At 37.3% G+C, this 21,685-nt stretch overlaps 1 protein-coding gene and 1 pseudogene across 10 annotated transcripts in view; one reads left to right on the top strand and one right to left on the bottom strand.

Annotated features, from left to right (window-relative positions):
- The window catches only part of DPY19L4 (dpy-19 like 4), a 59,122-nt gene that overhangs the window by 6,736 nt on the left and 30,701 nt on the right, over positions 1-21,685 (top strand). For all 9 annotated transcript variants that reach the window (XM_082363304.1, XM_082363306.1, XM_082363305.1 and 6 more), the window contains 4 exons: positions 9,543-9,667; positions 11,822-11,912; positions 12,184-12,305; positions 12,422-12,567. In XM_082363304.1, coding sequence (XP_082219430.1) covers positions 9,543-9,667; positions 11,822-11,912; positions 12,184-12,305; positions 12,422-12,567 — 484 coding nt within the window. The remainder of the gene's footprint in view (positions 1-9,542; positions 9,668-11,821; positions 11,913-12,183; positions 12,306-12,421; positions 12,568-21,685) is intronic.
- Positions 1,016-2,323, bottom strand: LOC309614685 (nucleosome assembly protein 1-like 1 pseudogene; annotated as a pseudogene). Its single transcript has one exon. The product of its transcript is annotated as a nucleosome assembly protein 1-like 1 pseudogene (transcript).

Genomic DNA, 21,685 nt, shown 5'->3' with positions numbered 1-21,685 from the left:
GAACACCCCCATGTTTAGAGCTTAGAAGGAGTCACAGGTCTCAGAATTTAGTCATATTCACAGCTATAATTTATTACAGTGAACAGTACAAAACAAAATCAGCAAAGGGAAAGGGCCTATGGGCTGAAGACTGCAAGAAACTAGGCAGAAGCTTCCAAGTCACATAGGAAGACTAATGCATAATTCCTTCAGGATCAAATTGTGACATTTGTAGGTTTGTCTACCTGGGAAGCTTATTAGCAACTCTGCTCAGGGTTTTTACTGGTGGCTGGCCATGTAGCCTCTGCTTAATGAGTAGGAAAATTCTAGAGTCCCAGAAGGAAAGCAGTATGTATGAACCACACTGTTTGCACAAATAAGTTAGGCACAGTAAACCACTCAGTAGAAAATGGTAGGAACCCTTTTGAAATCCAGGGTCCCAGATGCCTGCCAAGAGCCTACCTTGTAAGCAGGCTTTTCTTAGCAAAGCACATGCTCCCTCTCCCATTATACACTTTTGGATGGGGATAGGATATCAAAATAAATGCTTCCATTCAGAAAGAGGAAGAGCGAGAGACACATTAACCACTGGTCCATAGCAATTTTGAAATCCTACTAGGTAAATATGAGGTCTTCCTCCTCTGGGGTAGGGAATGTTTCTTGATTAGGCCCTAGTTGTTTTCCTTGGAAGTAGTTTCCCAGTTCATTGTTCTTTGTCGTCCTTGGCTTCATCCTCTGGAGGTCCTTCCATTTCTGTTATCCTTCTGAAGCATATCTGAAAGTGGCTTTGGAGAATATGCCATCCTTAGGAGCTGAACAGCTTTCATAAATAGATTCTTTCCTATAGGGAGTTCAGGGGCCATTTATATAAATTTGCTCACATAAGATAAAGGCAGTGAGTCACCTACAGATCTAGTTCAAAGGTTAGCAGCAAGAAAACTTTTTGGGAGCTGGAAAATAATAATCCATCTGTGCATGACAAAACATTTTATAAAACTGTTTCCTGTGAATAGCTGCAATTTTAATACTAATTTTTAAATTATTTTAAGTAACAAGATCACAAACAGAATACTACTAGAGTACCTTGATTATCAGCGGCTTTTTTTTTTTTGACATTTTTATTTTAGACTGCAAAAAACAAAAACGAGCAAACAAACAAATAGCAAAAAACTTGAAATAAGCTTGTCAAATGATGTAAATTCATCCTTTCCAGGGAAGCAGAAGGTAGACCAGTGCAGGTTATCCTCAAGGCCACATACATCCTGCTTCACTGCTGCTTGCACTCTGCTGGGTTTTGATCCTTCTTTGGGTCATAGTCTGGATTATTTTCCTCATCTCCTTCTTCTTCCCCTTCCTCATCTGCTTCTTCACCTTCTTCATCATAATCATCATCATCATCTTCAATAGCTTCTCCAATAAAGTATAACACTGATCTTGGGATTATACGCTCACGTAAAAAGTGACCAATTTCAAAGTCCACAGCAAGGATAGCTTCAGCATCATCATCCAGATCTCCACTCTCAGGAACTTCAGGAGGGGCAAAAAAATTAAAGAAAGAGTCATTAGAAACTTTTTTGGTCACAGTACGAACTGTCCCACATCCCTTGTGTTTCTGTTTCTTCTTAATGGTTTTCAAAGTGACATTCTTCCCTTTTTTCCAATCTATCTGGCACACTGTACAACCCATAATTTCTGGTCCATCAAAAGAAAAAGGATCAGAATCATCTGGTTCTGACCTCATCCTATATGTCTTTGTCAACCCTTCATTTGTCAAATATTCATTGGGTTCAAAGTGAAATTCTAAGACAAAACTCATAGGCTGACCAGCATCTGAGAACTTCACTTTAATATCTTTCAAGTGCTTCAGAATAGGTTCATCACGTTCCTGAACCATATCACTGAGCAAGTCAACATTCTTAAACACGGTCAGCCAAAATTCAGGAATTCCCTTGGGGTCTTCTTTTTCTTCATCCATTTTGTCATCTACAGTCTTGGCCTTTTATTTTAGCTCCTCCGAAATATTATCTTCCTCATCTGGTTTCCATTCACATTCTTCTTCTATAGGTTCATAAATGGCATTAATGATCTCAAATCACTTATCAAATAGAGGCTGATAGAGCACAGCAGACTTTCTTTCAAGATCATGAACTTCCTCATAGAACTTGGCTTCTCTCTGTGCACATTTAACTTGAAGGTTTTTGAGAGCATTCACACATCTTTTAACTACCCTAGACAAGTTGTCGATGTCTGCCATGTTGTATGAATGCCAAATATCAGTGGCTAGCGGGGGGAGCCAGGCGGCCAGAGCTGCGCAGGCAGTGACTCAGGGCGGCGGTGGGAGGAGCAGAAGCTATCAACTACTTTTTTTTTTTTTTTTTTTTTTTTTTTATCAGCTACTTTTGATTACAGGAAAGAGATACATTAGAACAGAATTGGCCCATTTGCAATCAGGAATGAAGAGGAAAATAGGAATCCAAAATTTCTGGGGCTTGTAGTGTTGAAATTAGTATTGTTTGTCTTTTCAACTAGCAAAAAATATTCAATAAAATTGAGAAATACTTTAAGTAACAAAGGCTGATTAAGACGAATCCTTAGGGCAACGCTCAAATCAAGGGCATGACTGTCACATAGTTTGTTAAAATGTATGAATGGATTAAGGTAGCTCCTAGTAACTCCTTTCAGTTGAATAAAGCACTCAGGGAAAAAGAACAAAGGGTGTGGCTTTTGTGACAAATAAACAAAGCTTCATAAGCTCAAAATACTTGTAGTTAAATCTTTGAGAGAGGCATATGTAGAAGAAAAATTGTGGGTATAGTTATTGGAGTATGGAGTTGACTGGAATCAAGTAGGTAAAAAGCCAACAAAATTGTTCTTTTCTTTGCAAAAATGAATGATTTAATTTTTAAAAATTAAGATATAACTAACATATCATAAAATGCACAGAATCAGGGCTTCCCTGGTGGCACAGTGGTTAAGAATCCGCCTGCCAATGCAGGGGACACGGGTTCGAGCCCTGGTCCAGGAAGATCCCACATGCCGTGGAGCAGCCAAGCCCGTGTGCCACAACTACTGAGCCTGTGCTCTAGAGCCCACGAGCCACAACTACTGAGCCCGTGTGCCACAACTACTGAACCCTGCACGCCTAGAGCCTGTGCTCCACAACAAGAGAAGCTACCGCAGTGAGAAGCCTGCACACCGCAACTAAGAGTGGCCCCTGCTCGCCACAACTAGAGAAAGCTTGTGTGCAGCAACGAAGACCCAACGCAGCCAAAAATAAATAAATTTTAAAAAAAATAAATAAATAAAAAGAAAATGCTGCTTAAAAATGCACAGAATCATAGGTATTTTAATTAAATGAGTTTTGGTACTTGACTACAACTAAGACACATAACATTTCCCTTATCCCAGAAAGTTGTTTTCTGTCCCTTTCCAGTAGATTTTCCCTGTACCCCCCAAAACAACCACTCTTCTGATATTTTTCAATATCGATTAACTTTGCATGTTCTAGAATTCCTTATAAATGGAGTCATACAGCGTATATGTCCTTGTGCCTGGATTCTTTCACTTAGCTCAATATGTTATCCTTTAAAAATATAATCATTTTGAGATTCATTCGTCTTGCTGTAAGTGTTCCTGCTTTTCTTGTTGGACATTTGAGTAATTTCCAGTATTCTGCTATTATGAATAAGGCTGCTGTGAATACTTGTACGAATCTTTTTGTGGACATCTATTTTTATTTCTCTTAGGTAAAAACCTAGGAGAATAGCTGGCTAAGCTTTGAGAGAGACATACTATCAAAAGAACTGCCAGCCTAGATTAAGAAGGACACAACTATTCATGTCTTAAAATGATGTATGAGTCCCTAACTTTCTACATGCAGAAAGCAGGCTGAGTAAGCTGCTCTAAGGGTATCTTTCTTTTTTTTTTTTTTTATAAATTTATTTATTTATTTGTTTATTTATGGCTGCGTTGGGTCTTCGTTGCTGTGCGCGGGCTTTCTCTAGTTGTGGTGAGTGGGGGCTACTCTTTGTTGCGGTGCGCGGGCTTCTCATGGCAGTGGCTTCTCTTGTTGTGGGGCATGGGCTCTAGGCATGCGAGCTTCAGTAGTTGTGGCACATGGGCTCAGCAGTTGTGGCTCGCGGGCTCTAGAGTGCAGGCTCAGTAGTTGTGGCACGCGAGCTTAGTTGCTCTGCGGCATGTGGGATCTTCCTGGACCAGGGCTCTAACCCGTGTCTCCTGCACTGGCAGGCGGATTCTTAACCACTGCGCCACCAGGAAGTCCCAGGTATCTTTCTTGAGAAGGAGTGAGTGTGTTTTGCCTTTGGGAGGGAAGTAGACATTTGTGACTAATGGGGCAAACCCTGGTGGATCCTTCTATTGTTCCCAAATGTTTTCTCCCTGCCCTGAAAGTGGATTATACATTCCTTCCCATTACCATGTGATTTGGATTGCCTCTCTGAAGTGGAGTATACTTCCCTACCCCATTGTCAGGTTTATCCATGTGACTTTCCTGGGCCAATGGAATGTGAGTGGAAGTAGCAGTGTACTAGTTCTGAGCAGAAATTGTAAGAGGCATTGTATGTTTTTGCCTGTTCTCCTGCTCTTTTCCTCTGTAATGAGAACAGCATGTCCCAAATAGGGACTGATTCCATTCTGGAATTCTGAAGATACAAGAAGAGCCACAGCTAATCTGAAGTCTGGAATTGAGTGGAGAGTGACTGCTGACCCCAAACCCATAGTAACATGAATGAGAATTAAATATTTGTTCTGTAAGCCACTGGTAATATAGGGGTCACTTTTTTACTACAGCAAAGCTGACTAATAGAGTGATCATTTAAAATGTTTTGAAAAATACAGTATAAGAAAGGTATTTAAACAATTTAGAGATAGCTCCTATAAAATAGTATTTTCCCCTGGTTACAAAAATATATTTTTAGGGTAGAAAATGTGAAAATAGAGATAAGTATAATGAAAATATATGCATAATTCCAGTAGATAATAACTATTCTTAAAATTTTGGCAACTACTGCTTATATTTTTTTCAATGTATTTATACTTTTTTCTTTTCTTTTTTTCACTTTTTGTGAAATTGAGTCCTACAATTTTTTTTTTTTCTTTCGGCCGTGTGGCTTGCCGGATCTCAGTTCCCTGACCAGGGATTGAACCCTGGTTGGGCCACGGCAGTGAAAGCCTGGAATCCTAACCATTAGGCCACCAGGGAATGCCCATGATAACTTTTTTTTAATAAATTTACTTATTTTTTTTTTTTTGGCTGCATTGGATCTTTGTTGCTACACGCAGGCTTTCTCTAGTTGCGGTGAGCAGGGGCTACTCTTCGTTGTGGTGCATGGGCTTCTCATTGTGGTGGCTTCTCTTGTTGAGGAGCACGGGCTCTAGGTGTGCGGGCTTTAGTAGTTGCGGCACACGGGCTCAGTAGTCGTGGCATGCGGGCTTAGTTGCTCCACGACATGTAGGATCTTCCGAGACCAGGGATCGAACCTGTGTCCCCTGCATTAGCAGATGGGTTCTTAACCACTGTGCCACCAGGGAAGTCCCCCGTGATAATTTTTTAATAAATAATTTTCAGGGCCTAGAGCTCTGTATTTTCTCTAAAATATATACACTTATACCAAACACTGATAGCTTGATTCCAGCTTTGACTCTTTACAAAATCTTTCAAAAACAAAATAGCACTAAGGTAAGGCATTTATATATAAGATTTGGCTGAATATATTTTTTGTAATAGCCCTTGATAATTAGGATTAATTTGTCATTGTCCAAGACTTAATTGAAAAAAAAACAGGAAAAGATACATATTTAGGAACTTTGTAGCACTTTTACCAAATTGCCATGGTAGGTAAGTTTTTTTATTAGTCTGTTTATAGTTTACATTGTGTCAACATTGCTTTAATTAACTGTCATATATTTTTGCAAGTATGCTTCTGTAGCCCAATTATAATACCTATTGATAGTATTTACTGATCTCTTACTATGTGCCAGGCCAAATGCTTTACACGTACTATTGGAAGCAGTGATTTTATTTATTTATTTATTTATTTATTTATTTATTTATTTATTTAACATCTTTATTGGAGTATAATTACTTTACAATGTTGTGTTAGTTTCTGCTGTATAACAAAGTGGATCAGCTATATGTACACATATATCCCCATATCCCCTCCCTCTTGTGTCTCCCTCCCACCCTCCCTATCCCACCCCTCTAGGTGGTCACCAAGCACTGAGCTGATCTCCCTGTGCTATGCAGCTGCTTCCCATTAGCTATCTATTTTACATTTGGTAGTGTATATATGTCCATGCCACACTCTCACTTTGTCCCAGCTTACCCTTCCCCCTCCCCATGTCCTCAAGTCCATTCTCTATGTCTGCATCTTTATTCCTGTCCTGCCCCTGGGTTCTTCAGAACCATTTTTTTTTTTAGTTTCCATATATATGTGTTAGCATACAGTATTTGTTTTTCTCTTTCTGACTTACTTTACTCTGTATGACAGACTCCAGGTCCATCCACCTCACTACAAATAACTCAATTTCATTTCTTTTTATGGCTGAGTAATATTCCACTGTATATATGTGCCACATCTTCTTTATCCATTCATCTGTCAGTGGACACTTAGGTTGCTTCCATGTCCTGGCTATTGTAAATGGAGCTGCAATGAACATTTTGGTACATGTCTCTTTTGAATTATGGTTTTCTCAGGGTATATGCCCAGTAGTGGGATTGCTGGGTCATATGGTAGTTCTATTTTTAGTTTTTTAAGGAACTTCCGTACTGTTTTCCATAGTGATTGTATCAATTTACATTCCCACCAGCAGTGCAGGAGGATTCCCTTTTCTCCACATCCTCTCCAGTGTTTACTGTTTGTAGATTTTTTGATGATGGCCATTCTGACCCGTGTGAGGTGATACCTCATTGTAGTTTTGATTTTCATTTCTCTAATGATTAGTGATGTTGAGCATCCTTTAATGTGTTTGTTGGCAATCTGTATATCTTCTTTGGAGAAATGTCTGTTTAGGTCTTCTGCCCATTTTTGGATTAGGTTGTTTGTTTTTTTGATATTGAGCTGCATGAGCTGCTTGTATATTTTGGAGATTAATCCTTTGTCAGTTGGAAAGCAGTAATTTTAAAGCAATTGTGTCATGCTGATTTTTTTTTAATTTTTATTTTGTTTATTTATTTATTTTTATTTTTTGGCTGCACCGCAAGCCTTGTGGGATCTTAGTTCCCTGACCAGGGATTGAATCCGCGCCCTTGGCAGTGAAAGCGCAGAGTCCTAACCACTGGACCTCCAGGGAATTCCCTGATTCTAATGTTTGATTTATTGGGTAGTGTCTTTCAAGCACTTTGAATATAATTCTTATTAATTTAGTGATATCTAGCTAGTTATTCTATTTAATGTCTCTAGTATGCTATACAAATTAATATTTATTAAATAATGTTTTGAAAATAGCTAAGATTTTAGTTTAGCCAAGTTAATAAGTCAACAAGTTTGTTTTTACAAACCTCTCAGTCATTTAATAATGTAACACTGGACTTTGGGCCTTTAGGCCTGGGCTTAATTTACTGAATCTTTTTTTTCCCCTATAGTTTTATTGAGATATAACTGACATACAGCACTGTATAAGCATAATGATTTGACTTGCATACATCATGAAATGATTATCACAAAAGTTTAGTGAACACCTCGTATAGATACAAAATTAAAGAAACAGAAAAAAAATTTTTTTCCTTGTGATGAGAGCTCTTAAGATTTTACTTTCTTAACAATTTTCATATGTAACATACAGCAGTATTAATTATATTTATCATGTTGTACATTACATCACTAGTACTTATTTATCTTACAGCTGGAAGTTTGTAATTTTGACTGCCTTCATTCAGTTCCCTCTCCCCCACCTCTCACCTCTGGTAACCACAAGTCTGATCTTTTTCTCTTTGAGTTTGTTTGTTTTTGAAGTATAATTGACCTACAATACTGTTAGTTCCTGTTACACAACATAGTGATTTGCTATTTCTGTAGATTTCAAAATGATCACCACTGTAAGTCAGGTTGTCATCTGTCACTATAATTATTGACTATATTCCCCACACTGTACATTTCATACCTGTTATTCATTTATTTTGCAACTGGAAGTTTGTACCTCTTAATCTCCCTCACCTATTTCTCTCCTCCCCCACCTCTCTGCGCTTTGGCAACCATCTGTTTGTTCTCTGTATCTATGACACTGTTTCTGTTTTGTTATGTTTGTTCATTTGTTTTGTTTTTTAGATTCCACATATAAGTGAAATCATATAGTATTTGCTATTATTATACTGAATTATAGTTAATAGCTATAGCAGGACTAAATCATCCTGTGTGTAGAAAATTCAAATGTGTTTTATGTTTTCGTCAAAAAGTATTTACATAGGAGCTTCCCTGGGGGTGCAGTGGTTGGGAATCTGCCTGCCAATGCAGGGGACACGGGTTCAAGCCCTGGTCTGGGAAGATCCCACATGCCGCAGAGCAAGTAAGCCCGTGTGCCACAACTACTGAGCCTGCACTCTAGTAGAGCCCATGTGCCACAACTACTGAAGCCCACGCGCCTAGAGCCCATGCTCCGCAGCAAGAGAAGCCACTGCAATGAGAAGCCTGCGCACTGCAACGAAGAGTAGCCCCCGCTCGCCGCAACGAAGACCCAACACGGCCAATAAATAAATAAATAAATAAATAAATAAATAATGTTTTTAAAAAAATGTATTTACATATATATAATGTGAATACTTTGTATATGATGTTGTATATGATGTTTTAAATACGTAATCATCAAAAGTCATTGAATTGTACAATTTAAAGAGCTGTATGTAATTTATAGTATGTAAATTATTCCTCAATAAAAAAATTTCTTGATAAGGAAAGAAATAACAATAGTAATTCTGAATGAACCTTTTTTTTTTTTCTCTAGATATTTGGTAGTACGTTCCTTTTATTCCTTTTTTAAATTAGTAGACTTTAATTTTAAATTTATAGAAGAATTGAGCAGACGATATAGTACAGAGTTCCCATTTTACATGCCCCCCCCGAATTTTCCCTATTATTAACATTTTATATTAGTATGGTACATTTGTTACAATTAATGAACTTATATTGATACATTATTTTTAACTAAAGTCCATACTTTATTCATATTTCCTTAGTGTTTATCTAATGTCCTTTTCTGTTCCAGGATCACATCCAGGATACCACATTACATATAGTTATCATGTCTCCTTAGACTTCTCTTGGCTGTGACAGTTTCTCAGACTTTCCTTGTTTTTGATGACCTTGACAGTTTTGAGGAGTACTGGTCGAGTATATTGTAGGATGGCCCTCCCTTGAAATTTGCCTGCTGTTTTTCTAATGATTAGACTGGGATTATGGGTTTTGGGGAAGAAGACCACAGAGTTAGAATGCCATTTTTGTCACATCATATCAAGGATACATACAACCTTTGATTACTTTTTCTTTTTAATAGAAGTCCATAAATATAAATATCATCCACAACTGATTACTTTTAATATGCTTTTTCAGATATATTATTTCAGCGCTTTGCAAAGATATTCATTGGCTGTCTTGCAGCAGTTACTAGTGGTATGATGTATGCTCTCTATTTATCAGCATACCATGAACGGAAATTCTGGTTTTCCAACAGGCAGGTAAGAAGAAAGAATTTTGAGCATATGAACGTTTGTTTTAATATTTAATGTTAATTTAAATGTGTTTTCCAGGGAGCCAAACCATGCATGATAAGTGTGACAAGTGCTTTCTTAATGTTACGGCTGTAAGCCAGTAGGAACAAAATGGTATAGAAGCTGTTTTGAGTCACAGTATCAACCTTGAAAAATTTAATAGAATGTATTTCAAGGTGGTAGAACAGAAATTATGAGGGAACTTTCCTTCATGCAATTGATTTATCAGGACTTTTGATGACAGTGAAATGTTATGAAGTTTAGTCAACTTTTTAGTAGTTTTGGTAGTTTACATTTAAGAAACAGTCTGTGGAAGTTTCAGCATCAAAATATTTTAATTTTTAGATTAGAATGTTTTGAGGTGCTGAAAATGATTAGCAGACATAACAGTATTTATTAAAATGTTGCCTCATATTAGTATGTTTAATGTTTGGTTTTAAATCATGTGTTAATCACGGACTCTTTACTCACTATAGTTATATTCATAATTCATTTGGCCTTTGAATAAGTTTGTTTTCAGACTTACTTTCACAATCAGGTATACCTGTAATATGCATTGGCAAAGTTCGTGGTGTTACCACTTGACTCTACAGTTTTTTTGTTTTTGTTTTAGCCCAAACTCTTTTTTGTTGTTGTTCTTATTTTTGAGTGAGTAGTCAAGCTGACTAAATGTTTTTAAGCCATTGATTTACCTAACACCACCAAAACATTTAACTCAATAATTACTTACCTGTATTGATTTGACCAAGGCTTTTGTATATCCTGTTTCCTTGAAAATGTTATGAAGATTAAGTATTAGTTGTTCTCAACACTGGATGTACAATAGAAAAATCTGGGATGATTTAAAAAATAACTTCCCTCACAGATTCTTAGGTGGGGTGGGGGGAGTGTCTGGGGTCAATATTGCACAAAATCTTTCCATGTGATTCTGTTATGTAGGCAGAATTGAGAACAATAAGGTTTGGAAATCTAGAAGACATCCATGAAGAGCATTGTGATGAGCCAGGAGCATTGGCATCATCTGGGAGCTTTTTCAGAATTGCAGATTCTCAGGCCACACTTTAGAATCAGGATCTATGTTTGAATAAGATCTCTAGAAGTTTTATATGCACATTAACTTTGAGAAGCACTGATTAAGAGTTTACATCTTTGAAATTTTAGAAAGAAAAATCAGTACCCATTCATAAAAAATAATTTTGAGGAAATTTATTTAGACTAATAATCTCTAAATGAGAAAAAAACAAGGGGTTCACTGGTCAAATAGATCTAGGAAAGACTTTATAGAGATTCTCAGTGCATAATGAATACTGAAACTCTGAAAAGTCTTGCAATGAAAAAACTCATTTAACTTTCTCTAATCCAGCCTTGACATAGCTTATTTAACTCTTTTTAGGTAACACCCATTAATACCTTAGGAAGTTCTGTTGATCAAACTTTGGGGAAACTGCTCTGATATCTTTTGTATTAATTGATAAAATTATGCATGAAAATAAACATGTTTCATTTTAAAAGATTATAGATTTATGAAAGCTTGATTCAGCATGAAAAGCACAGGTTTCAATGTTTTTGACTACCTATATTCTTGGTTCTGTACAGCCTAATTTTAGGAATTTTAAGATTTACTTACATTTCTGGGAGTTCATTTGAAAAGAACTGGTTAGTTATCTGCTGCTCTTGAAAAGCCCTAATTAAGGGCTTGCTATTCTGGATACCTAGGGAAGTGGAATAGCAATAGAAAAATAATACTTTCTTTTTAAACTTATATTTTTATTATGGACTTCTAACACCTCAACCATCATTTTTTATTTCCTGCTATACTATTCTTGTTCTCCTTATGGTACTACTTTGGGTTTTCCTTTCAGATTTTTCTTATATATAATAGGCAAATAACTTAACGAGTTACAATCTAGTTTAAACCTTAGGTATTTCATTAAAGTGATTGCCAGATTATTGAAAAGTGTAATCTTATTAATATGGCCACTAGTGATTAAAGGAAAATTCAAACATGTCTTTGAATAAAAGGATAAATAAATAGCATTAACTTGGAATATGAGGAGAGAAAAAGATTGCAGTTGAAATTTAAGACACTGGTATTGAAATAATCATTTCATTTTCTTTTAGGAGCTTGAACGGGAAATCACATTTCAGGGTGATAGTGCCATTTATTATTCTTATTATAAGGATATGTTAAAGGCACCTTCATTTGAAAGAGGTATGATAATTACATTTGTATATTTAGTAACAATATTTTCCTAAAATAAAACATTGTTCTTATATGTGGGAGCCCTTGAAAGTGGAGGTTTGTCTCAGAATGTAGGTATTGGTCTTTCTTGTAGTTAATTTAAAAATTGGAAAAATGAGGCACAGAGTATTATATTTTGAGATCCTTCTTGATAATAAAGTATTTAATGACTTCTGAATAACATGTTCAATTCTTGTAAAAGCAGAATAAATAATCTGGAGAAAAATTTTTCTGGCTTTAGGTGTATACGAACTGACACACAATAACAAAACTGTATCTCTGAAGACTATAAATGCAGTGCAGCAAATGTCTCTATATCCAGAACTTATTGCCAGCGTTTTATATCAAGCAACTGGTAGCAATGTATGTGTCTCTTTTGACTTTAATATTTATTTTCTCACATATTTATGAATCCTCAAAATTATACATTGTCATCCTATTATCTCCTTGTCTCTCTCTCTTTTTTTTTTCCCAATTAGGAGATTATTGAGCCAGTATATTTCTATATTGGCATTGTTTTTGGATTGCAAGGAATATATGTCACTGCTTTATTTGTTACAAGTTGGCTTATGAGTGGAACTTGGCTAGCAGGAATGCTAACTGTTGCATGGTTCATTATTAACAGGTAAGAAAGGTGTTTTTAATTAAGTTTTACAGTTTTTTGTGACTGTGGTAGAGTTCTAAAAATGGCTACCCTCTCCAAACCTTCCATGCCCTGATTCCTGCCTGTGAATATGATGAGATTTCATTCCTGTGATTATGTTGTGTTGTACGGCAGCGGTCCCCAACCTTTTTGGCACCAGGGACAGGTTTCTCTGAGGACAGTTTTTCCACGAAGTGGGGTGGATGGGTCAGGCAGTAACGCGAGCGGCAGGTGAAGCATCGCTCGCTCGCCCGCCGCTCACCTCTTGCTGTGCAGCCCAGTTCCTAACAGGCCGTGGACCAGTACTGGTCCGTGGCCCGGGGTTGGGGACCCCAGTTATACGGCATAGTTGACCTTAAGGTAGGAAGGTTAGCTGGTGGGCCTGATCTAATCGTATGAGCCCTTAAAAGTGAGCAGCTTTCTGCAGCTGGTACAGAAGGGAAGTCAGAGATATTTGAAGCATGAGAAGGATTTGGTGCCTTGTTGCTGGATTGAAGTGAGGAGGAAATGAATTCTGCCAACAACCAGTGAGCTTGTAAAAACTCTACAAGCCCTGGATAAGAACTACAGCCCCAGTTGATGCTTAGATTTTAGCTTAAGGAGGCCCTGAACAGAGAATCCAGCCATACTGTGCTGGGTTTGTGAGCTAATGTGTTATTTTAAGCTGCTGCATTTGTGGTCATTCGTCATGCAACAGTTGAAAAATAATACACCCACCTCTATCTCTCTTTTTTCAACCATAGCAACATTGGCATACATGTCTTTCCTCATTTATTTAAAATTGATGACATAGCTTCATGAAAAGAAGGAAGAGGCATCAGATGTATCAGTTTTAAGTTAACCACTATATTAATCTATGACAGTGTGCTTTGAATAATAAATCCATTCCTTTTGGTGATTAAAGGAGCCTCAGTTCTTTAATAGTGGGTACAAAGAGAGTAGGGGATGGGACTTCTTTGAACTGGAGAGCTAAAATTTTCTTGGCATTGGTCAGTGTCAAAAATTTATTTTTTGAATGATCCTTTTTTGGCTTTTGAAAGTGCTTCCTCTCCATAGCACTTTCCCCTCATAACACTTAACATGATTAAATTTTAGAAAATGAGACCCTTCTTCTGTTACACATTTTCTTTTGGCAACTGCCAAATGAAAAATATGGTACTTCAAAGACACTGAGTTTCAGATTTAGGGCTATATCTCTTACTGGGCTTTGTTTAGGGTCACATGCTGGCAACTGTTTGAAGTAAGCAATTTAAAAAATCTTCCTTAGAAGTTTTCAAGTATAGCTGTCCAGCTTTATGAGTTATCAGTATGTTTCTTCTTAACTCATAAAGGGAGTGCAGGGATGAACCAAACTTTATTATTATAAAAGCAACATATGGGGCTTCCCTGGTGGCGCAGTGGTTGGGAGTCTGCCTGCCGATGCAGGGGACACGGGTTCGAGCCCTGGTCTGGGAGGATCCCGCATGCTGCGGAGCAGCTGGGCCCGTGAGCCACACTTACTGGGCCTGCGCGTCTGGAGCCTGTGCTCTGCTGCAGGAGAGGCCGCGATGGTGAGAGGCCCGTGCACCGCGGTGAGGAGTGGCCCCCGCTTGCCGCAACTGGGGAGAGCCCTTGCGCAGAAAAGAAGATCCAACACAGCCATAAATAAATAAAAAATAAATAAATACATTAAAAAAAAAAAAAGCAACATATGTACATCATAAAAAAATTGAAACCAGCAAAAATAAAATAATAAATTCACATTCCCACCACCTGGAAATCACTCAGCATTGTTTATATCTTGGTGCATATTATTTTGGACCTTTTCTATCGTGAATATGAGTGTGTATACATGTATGTATTTGTGGTATATGTATGTATATATATGTATATATTTTTTTAACCAAGATGAGATATATTGCACATACTGTTTTATATGCTGCTTTCCTTATTTAGAAGCCTCTGCCTTTCTATTTCAATAACTTTTTTTTTTTTAGACACAAAGAGCTTTTTAATTATTATTTATTTATTTTTGGCTGTGTTGGGTCTTCGTTTCTGTGCGAGGGCTTTCTCCAGTTGCGGCAAGCGGGGGCCACTCTTCATCGCGGTGCGCGGGCCTCTCACTATCGCGGCCTCTCTTGTTGCGGAGCACAGGCTCCAGACACGCAGGCTCAGTAGTTGTGGCTCACGGGCCTAGTTGCTCCGTGGCATGTGAGATCTTCCCAGACCAGGGCTCGAACCCGTGTCCCCTGCATCGGCAGGCAGATTCTCAACCACTGCGCCACCAGGGTAGCCCTCAGTAACTTTTTTATCTTTTCTAATACCCAGCCCGTATTAGAATTTCCTGTGTTGACCCCAAAATACCCTCTATAGCTGGTTTATCCAAACCAGTATTTAATCCAGGACTGCGTATTGCATCTGGTTGTTACGTTCCTTAACTCTCTTTAAATCTAACATAGTCCCTTTTTTTAATGACAGTTGGCTTGTTGAAGGGACCAAGTCAGTCGTCCTACAGAATGTCCCAACTTCTGGATTTTTCCTGTTGCTTCCTTGTGGTGTTATTTAACTTTCCTCTGTCTTCTGTGTTTATGTAATCTGGAAGATACCTCTAAAGGCTTGATGGATTCAAGATAAGCAATTTTGGTTAGAATATATTGTCGATGATGTAGTTTTCATGTTCTGTGACTTTACAAGTTACAGGGTATTTAGTTGGCCTAACCCTAGTGAAGCTGAAATTGACTGCTGGTTTGAAGGATGACAGTCTGATCTCTCCATTGAATAATTATGTTTTCCTCTTATGACTATAACACAATCTGTGTGATGTTCTGGGGCATCAAATGAGCATCCTTTTCACCATTAACAATATACCCAAGGGTTATAACTAGTTGACAGTCTTTGCGTAATTTAGGGTTTATAAAATTAGGTTTTTCTATTTTCATTAGCTTCATTCTTCAAAAGTAGAATCTTTCTTTATTAACCAGGTTCTTTGGTTACCTTTAAATTCAGTTACTATTAGAAAGTTAGGACAAATGCTTAATTTCACTTTAATTACCAATTTCTTTGTAAGAGATTGTTTTAATAGCTGTCTCATACAGTGATAAAAAGCATTTTCTGGTGTTCTCCTTTTTTTTTTTTTTTTTTTAATAAATTTATTTATTTATTTTTGGGTGTGTTGGGTCTTCGTGTCTGTGCGAGGGCTTTCTCTAGTTGCGGTGAGCGGGGGCCACTCTTCATCGCGGTGCGCGGGCCTCTCTTGTTGCGGAGCACAGCCTCCAGACGCGCAGGCTCAGTAGTTGTGGCTCACGGGCCCAGTTGCTCCGTGGCATGTGGGATCTTCCCAGACAAGGGCTCGAACCCGTGTCCCCTGCATTGGCAGGCAGATTCTCAACCACTGCGCCACCAGAGATGCCCTGGTGTTCTCCTTTTTAAGCATCTTTCTGTACTTAGAGATTTTCATTGATTCAATAGGGCTAAAATACATTACCATCATTGTTCTTTTTCTTGCTTAAATTTTTACAGCATTGGTCGATGGGAGTGCTTTCAGACTGGCTTCCGAGTTCTTTTGACACATCTTCAATAATCTCTGAAAGTGTCCTTTTTTTCTGGCTCAACAGGAAGAGCAGGCTCACCTTGTATATTCCAATGAAAGATTTGCAATTAGCCTTTTCTCTCTGGAGCTTTGATTCCTTTTGGTATAAAATAGTATTAGAGAATCTGGTATGGATGCTAGGGGTATAGATGACTTCTTGTTAAGTCAGAAAGTGCCAGTTAGAGAATATTTTAAGTTGCCATGTACTCTTCTAAAATTTCATTAGGATTCATTGTTAGAAATTTAATAGCACACTCACAGAATTTATTTCAGTGCTAATAGACTAGGTCTAGAAATTTCTTGCTTTTTAGAGTGAAAGTGTGTTTCGTATACAGCATTATTTAAAATAGAGACCTTCTAAAAGGATTGCTTTCTTGACTATGTGATGCATTAGTTATTGCTGTATAACAGATCAACCCAAAACTTAACAGCTTAAAACAACAAACATTATCTCTCACAATTTCTGAGGGTCAGGAATCCAGAGTGGCTTATCTGGGTGGTTCTAGCTAAGGGTTTCTTGTGAGGTTGAGTCAGTAGTTGGTTGGGGCTACAGTCATCTGAAGGCTTGACTGGCCTGGATCATTTTTACTTAGTTCACTTCGTGTGGCTTTTGCAAGAAGCCTCAGTTCCTCGCTGGCTGTTGGCCTAGAAGGCCTTAGTTTCTCATCACATGGACCTCTGCAGAGGGCTGCTCACAGCTTGGTTGCTGGCTTCCTTTAGAGTGAATGATCCAAGAGAGACTGGAGTGAATGTGTCATAGTGGAAGCCAGGTATCTTTAATAACCTAATATCAGAAATGATAGAACATCACTCTGCCATATTCTGTTGGTCATGCAGACTAATTGTGGCACAACATATGGGAAGTGGCTACACAGGGTGTTAATACCAGGAGGCAGGGACTGTTATGAACCATCTTGGAGGCTGGCTGTCACCTACAATGAACTTTAATATTCATTTCATTTAATCCCCAGATCTTTCTTCATCAGAAGTTCAAAGAGAAAGACTAGGCAACTTTATCATGTAAAAATAACAGCAATTAAAGAATAATAAGACTTCCTGTCAAATAAATTATTTTAAAGATCTTAGTGAGAATTGTAAGGAAATTGCCTTATTTAATTATAATTCAATTGCCTTACTAAATTGCCTTGTTTAATGACACAATATATCCTGGGTAGCTGGAGCAGGAGTTAGGTAGAAATATTAATCTGATATATTCTGTTAAAGTGTATCTTTTAGCAATTGAAACATCTTAGCAAGTAGCTTTTTCTTTATGTGTTTGTTTTACATTGTTTATTTTTTATTGGTATATATTTTCCTTTTTTTTTTTTGGCTGTGTGTTGTGCGGCATGTGGGATCTTAGTTCCCCACCGGGGATTGAACCCGTGCCCCCTGCAGTGGAAGCACTGAGTCTTAACCACTGGACCGTCAGGGAAGTCCCATATTGGTATATATTTTATACTGCAAAATATATTTGAGTGCCATGAAAGGTTATGCTGTCTTTTTTATTTATCAGCTTTGGTTTATATATGATTGCCTAGAAAAGTGCAAAAATATATTAGTCATTCCATTATATTATGATTATTAGTTGTGTTCTTAATGACATTTTGTGATACTCGTTCCTTAATATTAGAAGTAGAAAGCAGGATTATAAAATAGCTCCTGTTTGTTCAAACTAAAGGATGTAGGTATACTAGAAAATTCAAGAAAATTTCAGGAAATAGCACTGTGCATATAGTAGTGGGGGGAAATCAGAGGCAGATGACTCCCTTTGATCAGACTTATCACCAAAATGGGCTAACCTGAGTCCAGTCTTCATGTATAAACAATATAGAAATTGCTCTTGGTCCCCACTGATCTTCTCATCTACAAATATATCGTTGAGAATCACTTTCAGTGGACACATGTTTATATTTGAAAAGCAAAGAAAATATATCTGATTAAAAGTCTATACTAAGTTTAATCTTTGGCCGAAAAAGGGTAACTGTGCACATCGGTGATTCATAAAAGGGTAAGATGCAAGGAATGCACATGTCCCAGAGTTAACAAAAATAATGGTAACACATGGTGCTGGGTCTGTAATAATGATACTGGTATACTCTGGATGCTTGTGGAAGTATAAAGTTTTTCAATTTTAGATGTCAGTTTTTCCCAGGAATTTCATTGTATTCCAAGGAATAATTCAAAAAATAATTTTGAATTATTTAATTATTATTAATAATTAAATAATTCAAATAATTCAAAAAAGAAGGAAAGCGTTCACTGCTTCAACTTATTTATTATAGTATTATTTGTAATAATATGAAAAATTAGAAAACAACCTAAATATAAGGGAATGGTTAGGTAAATTGTAATATGTCAATGCAAGGGAACATATAGCCATTAGAAGTTATACTGATACTGCATAGGTGTTTTTCAACTTTCACACATTATACATTGGATTGACATGCCAAGCTGTTTTTCACGTCTAATCTAAATCAATGTTTCTCAAACTTCAGTTATATATATTTAAAACTTAATAATCATGGATTCTGTGTGTTGATTTAAATAATTTGAATGGTAATGCTACTTAAATATAAAGCATTAAACTATGTTTTTAAGCTCCTTATGTATTGAAACCAATTTACTAATAAAGTAACAAACCAGTAAAATATTAACTAAAAACTTTAGTGTGAAAAATTATATTTTGCTAACGCCAAATTTCTACTCTCTGTGTATGACAAACCTACACAGTTAGGTACCGTGAGATGACTCATTTCTCATCGTGTTGCTCTGTTCAGTCCATTATGAAATCTCATTTTTTTTCTTTTACCACAGTGATCAGTACATCATTCTGTTTTTACTTGGCAATACATCATTTAGTATTAAGACCATCTCATTTTTTTTCTGATTAGCCCAGGCTAATTGAAGTAGTACTGTGTTACCAACTGGATTGTTAACACAAACATAGAAGTGAGTCCTGAAATCTTTTTGGCAGTAGTGAGTTACAAAGTGGTCATCCAAGTGATTCAGGTTATGTTTATACTATGATGTGTTTAAAATGAAAACACAAAAACTCAGAGTTAGCTGATCTCTGGGAATGTATCCATAGATGCAGTTGATAAAAGTAGTTATTTGAATTGCTGGTTTGTGCTGCTGTCTGCTAGACTCTGCCACTGGGGAGAAAAAGTGAGTCTCGTTGGATTTTGTCACATCCCACTGTTAGCCTTCTGGTTCTCACTACCACCAGGCATGGATGGTGTGGGGAAGAGCAAGAGTAGCACAGGTGTTCAGGACTGTGGCCGTGAGGAGGCTTGTTCACGTGTAGAGAATAACTGGCAGAGACCCTACTCAGTTTTTGCTGCAATGACTAGAGAAGGTTTCCTTCATCCCTTCTCCAGACAGTGCTTCTGGTGCAGAGTTTTATAGGTTTCACTGCACTAAGCTGTGCGTTGGGTAGGGGTAGTGAGTGAGTCTTTGGAATGAGGATTGCCAGGTTCACCTTCCCAATCCTAGGCTGATAGAGTGGTTGGCAGAGCCGTGACTTGAGAATAGACATCTTCTCCTTCATACTTCCTGACTTACGACATGTGAATATCTTGTTTTGTCTTTTAAAATTATTTATTTATTTATTTATGGCTGTGCTGGGTCTTTGTTTCTGTGCGAGGGCTTTCTCTAGTTGCGGGCAAGTGGGGGCCACTCTTCATCGCGGTGCGCGGGCCTCTCACTATCGCGGCCTCTCTTGTTGCGGAGCACAGGCTCCAGACACGCAGGCTCAGTAATTGTGGCTCACGGGCTTAGTTGCTCCACGGCATGTGGGATCCTCCCAGACCAGGGCTCGAACCCGTGTCCCCTGCATTGGCAGGCAGATTCTCAACCACTGCGCCACCAGGGAAGCCCTTGTTTTGTCTTTTAGAAAGCTAACTTTCACAACAATTTTTCATAAGTAATATTGTATGAAAGTAGGTGGCCTTTAGAATACATGATGTTCACTAAATGGTATGGCAGCAATCATATCTGGAAAAGAAATACTTATTGCACACATAGTAAAATAAATTCCAATTGGATTAAAGAATTAAAAGTTAACGATGAAACCAATGATCACTATACAAAAACATTGGTTCCTGTTTTTAAAAACCGTTTTTAATAGGTAAAGTCAGAAACAATGTAAGTGTATAACAATAGGAACTGGTTAGATTATGATAAACCTGTACAGTTATGTGCCATGACTATTCAATATTCTTGAAGTATATTGACATATATACTATGGAAAGATGCTCATAATATTTTGTTAAGTAAAAATAGTTCATTACAGAGTTATAAAAGAGATAAGACCTAATACTGTTTACTAGGTTCTGGACACTGTACTAAGTTTTTTCCAGCTTTTATTTCACTTGATCTTCAAGTTTTTAATTTATGTATATATATTCAATTACATATACATTCATAGAACACAGGTTATTTTCTAATACTTTTTAGAAGTTTTATTGAGATGTAATTGGCATAGAATAAACTTGTACATATTTAAAATGTAGAAGTTGATAATTTTAGACATTTAGACACACTTGTGAAACCATCAACAAAATCAGTATAATACACATTATCACACCCAAAAGTTTTGTTGTGCTTCTTGGTAATCTCTCCCTCTTTCCTCTTCTTACCCCACCTCTACTGCTGTTCCACTGTCTTCAGGAAACCAGTGATCTGCTTTCGGTCGCTATAAATTAGTTTGCATTTTCTAGAATTTCATATAAATGGAGTCATATAGCATATACTTTTTCGGTTTTTTTTTTTTCTCCACTCAGCATAATTATTTTGAGATTCATGTATGTTGGGTGTATCAATAGTTCATTTCTTTTTATTGCTGAGTAGTATCCTATATACCACATTAAAAAAATTTTTTTTAATTTATTTAATTTATTTTTTTGGCCGTGCCGCGTGGCTTGTGGGATCCTAGTTCCCCAGCCAGGGATTGAACCCGCGCCCTCGGCAATGAAAGCATGGAGTCCCAAACCACTGGACCGCCAGGGAATTCCCTATACCACAATTTGACTGAACTAAATTACACACAAGAATGTTTGTCTCCATTAGAAGAATTATGCAGCAATTTTCATGAAGCTTTTTAAGCAATAGCACCTTTGTTTTTTGTGTGGGAAATAGCCATTGGGTTTATGAGATCCAGATTTAATTATTGCTGGGAAGGGAGTCCATTGTGGTATGGGGTATGCATAGGAGACAACAGGCTCTCAATGAAAACTGATAGAGGAGAAACTTAGGAGGAGCCTGCAAAGACATTGTGTTTGATTCTGGAGATTTTCAAAGCTCTCTGGATCTGTCACATAAAGGACTACTGTAGTGTTAATTCTGGGTAACCTGCTGATTGAAAAAAATATTAAACTAGATATCAGAAGATATGCATTGTAATCCTAGTTGTGTCACCTACTAGCTATATGACTTCATTAAGTCATCACCTCTCTGAACTTCATATTCCTTTTATATAAGGGTTAGTGTAAGAACTGTGGATCTGCCAAACCTGCTAGTTATGTAGTGCACATT

This window comes from Balaenoptera borealis (assembly GCF_965194805.1).
Source record: "Balaenoptera borealis genome assembly, chromosome: 17".
Classification (NCBI taxonomy): Eukaryota; Metazoa; Chordata; class Mammalia; order Artiodactyla; family Balaenopteridae; genus Balaenoptera; species Balaenoptera borealis.
The sequence above is the reverse complement of the archived record's forward strand: the minus strand, read 5'-3'. Positions and strand labels throughout refer to the sequence as shown.